This window comes from Ostrea edulis, chromosome 1 (assembly GCF_947568905.1).
Source record: "Ostrea edulis chromosome 1, xbOstEdul1.1, whole genome shotgun sequence".
NCBI lineage: Eukaryota > Metazoa > Mollusca > Bivalvia > Ostreida > Ostreidae > Ostrea > Ostrea edulis.
This window is the reverse complement of record NC_079164.1, coordinates 46,341,419-46,350,191: the sequence shown is the minus strand read 5'-3', so window position 1 is coordinate 46,350,191 and position 8,773 is coordinate 46,341,419. Positions and strand designations below refer to the sequence as shown.

The 8,773-nt window shown below is 34.6% G+C and overlaps 1 protein-coding gene across 1 annotated transcript in view; it reads left to right on the top strand.

Annotated features, from left to right (window-relative positions):
- Positions 1-2,715: 2,715 nt before the first annotated feature.
- LOC125654756 (neurochondrin-like) overlaps positions 2,716-8,773 on the top strand; it is a 26,758-nt gene continuing 20,700 nt past the window's right edge. Inside the window, exons 1-3 of the mRNA XM_048884794.2 lie at positions 2,716-2,869; positions 6,208-6,317; positions 7,298-7,397. Coding sequence (XP_048740751.2) covers positions 6,219-6,317; positions 7,298-7,397 — 199 coding nt within the window. The 5' untranslated portion in view covers positions 2,716-2,869; positions 6,208-6,218. The remainder of the gene's footprint in view (positions 2,870-6,207; positions 6,318-7,297; positions 7,398-8,773) is intronic.

Below are 8,773 nucleotides of genomic sequence, written 5' to 3'. Positions count from 1 at the left end.
CTTTAATCTACTATTTACTAATGTCAGGAAGCTTTCGTGTAAATGTCAACATTTCTGGCCCAATGGTTCTTGAAATGATTTTTAAATACATTTCCTATACATGTATATCTGCATGTAAAAATACCTATTATGGCCCCACCCTACACCAGGGGACCATGAATTAAATAAACTAGAAAATACTCAATCAGAAAGCTGTTTCATGTAAATTTCAACTTTTCTGTTCCAGCAATTTTTGAGAAAAATATTTTTAAATGACCCCACCCCACTCTGCCCTTTTCTTGATTATCTTCCCCATGAAGGGGCGTGGCCCTCGTTTGAAAAAAAATAAATTCCCTTTATCCAAGGATGATTTGTACCATGTTTGATTAGAATTGGCTTAGTGGTATTGGAGAAGAAGATGAGAGAGTGGACAGTTTATAGCATGGACAGTCAAACGGACGGACAAACAAAGGATGATCAGAAAAGCTCTCTTAAGCTTTCAGCTCAGGTGAGCTAAATATTGATGACTTCAGAAGTTTCGTCAACTTCCCACACTTCCATTATCACTTGGAGAGTGTGTATGTCTCGCAACTAATTTGATATGCGAAAACATGTTCTACATATGACAAAATTAAATCAAGGCAGACTATACTACTGAGAAATAAGTTGATATATTCGTTGAAAGTCCGTAAATTCTATCATCGCTACAAATGTATAACCTCCAAATTATTTCCAAATATTTAAAGTAATGTAAATGTAATGTGCAGTACAGAATATTTTCTACAGGTACTGCATTGCATTGCAATTACTTGTAATGCAAAAATGACCCATTACACATTACACCCACATTACACCGATATTGACTGTCAGTACATTACCATTACATATTGCCATTCCCCCAGGCCTGCTGTCGTGTGAGTATTTTTCTAAGATTTTGAATAGTACGCAGACAAGTAGCATCGTTTTTCAAAGTGCAGGGACAGTTTCTCTTTCACCCAAACTTCATACTCCTAAAATTGAGGGAGGGGGCTCCGTTCGTCTTTCAAGTCATTCATTGAATTCACATTTTTACCATTCATTACAACCACCAAAAGAGTGGGATGGGGGCCAATCCACCAATTCAAGGGGCATGGACACGATTTGAGATGAACATTTTCAAAGTTTTTTTCCCTATTTTTATTGTTTTTGATATTTAACTAAAGTATTTCTAATGGTCAACCAAAATTTGTATGTCAGTTGTTGAGTTACAAGTGAGATACATCACTCACAATTCTTTAATTTGTTATGTAAATAAGGGTCGTGCCATGTTTTGGTTTACATATATATTACTAAATAGAAAATAGTATGTTTAAAACAAAACGAGATGTGCCAAACACTGCTAACTTTTGAAATTTTCAGCTCAAATCATGTCCATTCCGCTTTAATCTCATTTTACATGTGAAAATAACGAAAAATGAACGTTGTAAAAAAAAAAAAAGTGGAGGGTCAGCCCTCTGGTTCTACGTTCCAGGTAACGTTGGTAGATTAAGTACACAAGAAGATTTTCTCTTGCGCAAATCTGTCAACACATGTTGCTATTATGTACATTTATATAACTTTGTAAATCAACAGCACAACCAACAAACAATTAATGCTCTTTTAACATTGTATATCACCCCTTTCATTTTGAGAGAGAGAGAACGAGAGAGAGAGAGAGAGAGAGAGAGAGAGAGAGAGAGAGAGAGAGAGTGAGGTGGATGATTGTCGGCCGCCAGTTTAAATGAATATTAATTTATACCCTGGAACCTATCGGCTTCCGTAAGTTTCAAAGGTCACACTTTTATTCTATGTTAACCTGTAATCTGTATGTATTGTATTTGTTTTGTTTTGTTTTTATTTTCATCACATTTTATACCTTTTTATTTTCATTGACGCATACCGAGGTATAGAAAGAGTGTAGGGACGTTGAATGGACGAATTAACGAATCCCCAATAATCACGGTTGTTTTTTTACTTTTAATGATCAAAATCTACTGGCCAAGTTATTTAAAACGTTTTACTAATACATTATGACATAAGCTCGTTATAGAGAGTTATTATTATTTGTTGTGTAAACAAGTATCGAGGTATGTTATTGTTTACAAAGTTTTGAAAATGGTTATCGATCTAAGTTTATAAACTTAAATAGTTGAAGATATCTTTAATGATTTGAAGACATCATCAATTCAATTATTGCGGTCAATAATTGAATTGATGCGCGCATCAATTCAATTATTGCTTTCATCCATTGAATTGATGCGCGCACCAATTCTATGATTGCTCTCATCAAATAAATGAATAATTTCCAATACTTTTGTATATATGAAAGGAATTAATGCGCACATGATCAATTCTTTTAAAGAGAGCAACAATTCAATTAAAGAGATCATTAATTCAATTGTGGATATGTTGAATTGAAGATATCTCTAATTATATAGTTGCTCTCTCTAAAGAATTATTGGCGCGCCAGAATTCAGTTGAAGAGAGCAATAATTGAATTATTGTGAGCATTATTTGATTTTATATTTGATTTTAAAAATCGTTCTGACGATGTTAATAATTCGTTCTAAAGATTTTCTAAACCTTGTTAACAATTCAAGTTTATGTATTTTACCCTATCCATGTAGCAAAAATTGTGACCCATCTGTGATGCTTGCGAATGAAAACTTTTCAGCCTAAACGAGTCTGAAGAGTTATCTTTCTTTAATTACTCTTCTTGTGGCGGAGGAAAAAAATTGATTGCTGCATTGATCGTGAGGGAATCGCGAAAAGTTGAAAAACGTGGGACCGACGGAGAGGCAATAACGGGAATTTGTCCATCTGTCCTAAGTTGGACATTTCGGACACTTACTGGCAATTTCTCTTAAAACAGGTGCATTGATATTTTAAAGCTTACAGCATTGAACATTGATTCTACCAAACCTGCTATGATTCTTCGAATTTTCTCTGATGTCAAAACCAGAGATTGCTTTGGAAGAATTCATTAAATGCCCACCTGAAATGTGATAATTCAGTTATAAGGGTAAATTAGTTTTTGAAAGGTTTATAGATTTCGTTGACTACACACTGTTTATATAATTACATTCTATAAGTTCCAGGATCGATGTATGATTTGAACACAAAAAAAAAAGTTATTTAGACCAGTAACGCTACAAGACGTTCAGTTACATTATCACCACTTCATGAACATATGAAAGCAGTTAGAGATAAATATTTCTCTCAGTTCATTGAATGCCATCATTTTTGGGTTTTCAATTTTTGGTTTTCCACTCATCAGAATTTGAACTAATCCGAGATTCCTCTGACTCTTAACAGGTTGGGAACACTTCCCCAATAGCGAGATATTCTCGCTAAAACGCGATTATCCATCTCTAGCGAGAATAAATATATCCCGTACAACCGAGAAAAACACCCACGGAGTACATCTTTTCGTGATTCATGTGAAAAGAAGAAAAAGTGCTAAAATGTCTGATACTTCTGCAAATATATGAATGAAAACAAAAACGCTCACGATGTGTATTGGATTTCAGACTGCTTCCCTCTTACGCAGCAACTTTGATATGCAATTTCATGACTATGTTGTCAATTTCATAGAAACAATTCGCATCATGTTGAGTGCGTGTCGCACTTATTCAGCATTGCACGGGATTTGCCATTATTTTCAATAAAGACGCCAAAACACCTGTTTATGGTAATGTTTATTTCTCGCTAAAGAGGGATAATCACGTTTTAGCGAGAATATCTCGCTATAGGGGAAGTGTTCCCAACCTGCTTAACCCCGCTTTTATTTTGTGACTTCTTCGGGGGAGAGTCAGAGCGGACTCCATATTGAAAAGTGGGAATTCAGCGACACCATCTGGTGTCACTGCTTTACCTACCTCTTACAACTTTATTTCTCGGACCCATCTTCCAAGACGCGAGGATTCAGTTATCGGAAGATTATTCTACAAATACATCATGATTAATACGATGCTATCGCCGTTTAAACGATGGAATTTTGTGTTTACATGTGCTGACGTCATGCGCAAAGAAATCAAATGGCGAGGCGGCGACCTAATTCAAGTGATGCTCCATTTGTCGGTGTTAGGGCCGTTTAAACGGCGATAACATCGTATTAATCATGATCTATTTATAGATTTATCTTCCGTTAACTGAATTCTCACGTCTTGGAAGATAGATCCGCGAAATAAAGTTGTAAGAGGTAGGTAAAGCAGCGACACCAGCTGGTGTCGCTGAATTCCCACTTTTCAATATGGAGTCCGCTCTGACTCTCCCCTGCACATGTCAAATATAAAAGCGGGGGTAAGAGTCAGAAGAATCTCGGATTAAATTTGAACTTGCCATTTGGGCAACCAAGGTACTAATCACAGGTTGCCCAAATAGGTTTCAGGTTGCTCAAACAAAAAGGACTTTAAATGTATTAGGTTTTAAAAGTTTTACATATTTATTTCAGTTTCAAACAGAATCTGACAAAAACTCTCCTCGCAAACATAATTTTTATTCTCGCACATCTCCTTATATAAATTACTTTCATCCTCTCCGTAACTTTTCATGCTCTCTACTACTACATTCTCTTCTCTTTGCTCTGACTAACATCAATCTTTTTCGCAAGTTCACTCACACTATACATCAAATAGACATTGTGTATGCTTATCATTTAGATTTCTTCCCCTCTCTGTAAGTTTACTAAAATATGTATGTTTGCTGTTCTTTTATGCCCATAATTGGCCCAAAATTAAAAAAACAAAACGCTATTCTCAATCTTAAATCTTTGACTGTTTCGGCCAGAATTTCAACTGTTGTTTCTGTCCATAAAGTTTACACTTGTCTTTTTCTTGTGTCTGAAATCAGTAGCTTATATATTTTTCATTTTAAAACTTCAAGTCTGAATGATGTTGAGCCCTGAATAAAGTCGGAAAATAATGCGGACATTTTGGCACTAAGAAAAAACTTTTTCTCATCTTCATAAATGAGCCACGGATACCCCAACTAGATTAAATATCTATAATCTACATTGTTTAACCAGATGCTATGCTCTTGCGTAATAAAATGTAAATCGGGACATTTTCAGAATTCTGAAAGATGACTTCCATGATCGCATCAGACCAAAATATTAACGTTTACCAGCTGGATATTTTCCACATTATTTACATTTGTATTCATTTTCTATATTTTACTGACAATCCAAACATGTCTCAAGGTCGCCCTTTAGGTGAAATAGGTTAACAAACGAGTCGTCAAAAATCATTTCAGGGTAGAAATGATGAGGTGGCGAGCATGAATGTTGAACCCTGCGCTTAATAGATATATAGCTATCATTAATGAGAATTGATATATCGAATGACAAGCATTGATATATGAAAAATCAGTGCTGTTTTTAGTAGTTTATCTAAAGCTGGAAGGGAGATTAACAACACAGGTTTTTAAATTTCAATTGTTTGTTTACTTCATCATGAAAATTAAAGCATTATGATTACAGTCTATATTTATATCATGAACGTGTCATCTGCAATGTGTAATCTCATTGTTTATCTTCCATATTTGTTATAATCATAAAGATGGACAAAAAGAAAACAGTAAAGTCTTGGCACCAATAGATACTGTATCAAGCTAATGTTTATGTAATTTATCACTGATACTTCATAATGATATCAAAACCTTGTGAATCAACAATATATTAATATTAAATCCATCAACGATGGTGATACCAGCAGACAGGTTATAATGAATACTTGGAGGTCAGGAGAGTCTATTTAAAAGAGTGACTCCTTGCTTTTGGGGTTCAAAAGGGCAAAGGTCAGTCATATTGATTTGAAACATTTGAAGAATAATATTCTTCAATTGCTTTCCATTTATAATAAACATAAATCACACACACATACGACAATGCTGATATCGTATACTCCACTAGTTTCTTCAATTCTTCAGGCGAACTTTAATCACAACTGTAATCAATGGACATACATTCCTTGAATTTTCTTAATCTTTAGTTTAAGAATCTGACACGAACTTGAGGTGATTAAAGTGTTTCAGTAACTTTGAAAACTGTGCATTATTATTGGTCATTCCTTGGAGAAACTAATGTCACTCAAATATTGTGTTTGATTGTGTGTAATTTCTTTCATTGGAGTGATTGCATAATTTCTCATGCATTTGTCACCTTTTAGGCTGTTTAGTGTTGATTGTGTGTTATTTTTTTCATTGTTCTAGGCTTTTTAGTAATGGCATCCCAAGCCATGGAAAACAAAAATTTGGAGAAGTGTATAGTAAAGCTCCAGGAGGCCACATCTGACAATGAGAAGTTTGCTGCCATGTTGATGGTAAAGTCCAGACTTGAGACTGATTTTTCTTAATAGTAGGATATGAAAATAATTTACATCAAGCTTCTGTAAGAAATGCCATAGAGTTCTTCATTATAATGCAATACATATGATTAAAATTATCAACACTGAAACATATAAAGCATATCATTATATCAATCAATCATTATTTACAGTCAAACCTCGTTATCTCAAACTCAATGGGACTTGAGATATCCAAGGATTTGAGATATCAATGGTAAAATACTAAAAGACTAAGTGGTTGGGAGTTCCGAATCCCTTCAACATACATGTATCCATAGAATTCAAGTAGGGGTGAAACAGGTACCCAAAATAAATGAAAACAAAGGATAGTGTTGTTCGTGTTTGGTTCCATTTTTATGTATTTCAGTTCAGGCTCAGTTTTTAATATAGAATCATTATTAGAAACCCGTTTAAACAAAATGGCGTCAAAGTCCTCAATCGTAAAATGATGGCATTATGGACAAAACAATGACAGTATATAAGATATATTAGACCCATTTAAAATACGCCACAGGATCAACATTGTCAATGACAAAACATTGAAAGCATGAAATGGAAATCAGTAGAAGTGACAATGCTGTTTCTAGTACCATGGATGTCAAGTCTAAACCAGAGTCCACGTCCACGACTAATTATTGTAACAAAATACAATTAAAGTTTTTGATTTTAACTTGGTTTTTTTTTTTTGTTGTTGTTTTAAAATTTTTGAAATGGGTAAATAGACCCGAACCAAAATACCCAAACGCGAATTAAAAAATCCTGAACCAACCTGACCTGAAAATTTTTGGAACTATACGACAACCCTTTATTTGATTTCAGATATGAGTGTTCAAGATACCGAAGTGTAACTGTATATCATACAATATATGTAACTGTATATCATACAATATATGTAACTGTATATCATACAATATATGTAACTGTATATCATACAATATATGTAACTGTACTTGTAGGTGGCCAAAACAACAAGATGTTCAGACATGAGTACAGAGGAAAAGAAGAGAATTTTCAATGCCATAGGATTGACTTTCCTCATCCGACTTCTGAAATCAGGTGACTCAAAATTCTGCTAGATTGTCATAATTATTGTAAATGTACTTTAACAAAGTGAAATATGTTACATGTAATGGAATAGAGTCTAATATTTTGTTATTGTACAATTTATTTTAAAATGCCAGTAACTGCAGGGTAAAATAGATCTTTAGCTATGTAAAGTAAAACAGGTTTATAACGCACATTCTTATAACGAATTCATGCCCATTGCAAAGTGGTATTTATTCTCCTATGAGAGGAAAATAATGAAAATTTTATTAGATTTAACGAAGTTTAGTTATATCGAACTATTTTTTGATGGCCCTGGATGTTTGCTATAACCAAATTTTACTGTATGACGAAATTTGGTTATAACGAACTGTTTTTCGATGGACCTGGAGGTTCACTACAACTGTGTTCTACTGTGGTCTGTTTCACAAAATTCATTGCAGTAATTAACCTAAATCAATTAATTTAGAGATGCATTTTAGGATACTGTATGTGGTATTTGAACTTCCTCAGTAAATAATGACTTGTTTTGGGAATGGGTGTTATTTACATATAATTTTACTGTGAAATCCTATTGCAAACACTAATTTTTCAAGAATTTTGTGGGTATATCTCTTACTGGTAACTGAACAACTATAGGTACAGGTATAACTTTCTCAATGGTTTTTAGCTCACGGAAGGCTCAAGTGAGCTTTTCTGATCACATTTTGTCCGGCGTCCGTCTGTCTGTCTGTCTGTCTGTAAACTTTTCACATTTTCATCTTCTTCTCATGAACCACTGGGCCAATTTTAACCAAACATGGCCAAAAGCATCCTTGGGTGAAGGGCTTTCAAGTTTGTTCAAGTGAAGGACCATGTCCCTTTCAAAGGGGAGATAATCACAAAAATGCAAAAATAGGGTGGGGTCATTTAAAAATCTTCTTCTCAAGAACCACTGGGTCAGAAGAGCTGAAATTTACCTGAAAGCTTCCTGACATATTGCAGATTCAAGTTTGTTCAAATCATGGCCCCCGGTGGTAGGATGGGGCCACAAGGGGGGATCAAAGTTTTACATACAAATATATAGGAAAAATCTTTAAAAATCTTCTTCTCAAGAACCACTGAGCCAGAAAAGCTGATTTTTACATGAAAACTTTCTGACATAGTGCAGATTCAAGTTTGTTCAAATCATGGCCCCCGGGGATAAGATGGGGCCCCAAGGGGGGATCAAAGTTTTACACACAAATATATAGGGAAAAACTTTAAAAATCTTCTTCTCAAGAACCACTGAGCCAGAAAAGCTGAGATTTACATGAAAGCTTCCTGACATAATGCAGATTCAAGTTTGTTCAAATCATGGGCCCCGGGGGTTGGATGGGGCCACAAAAGGGGATCAAAGTTTTGCACAC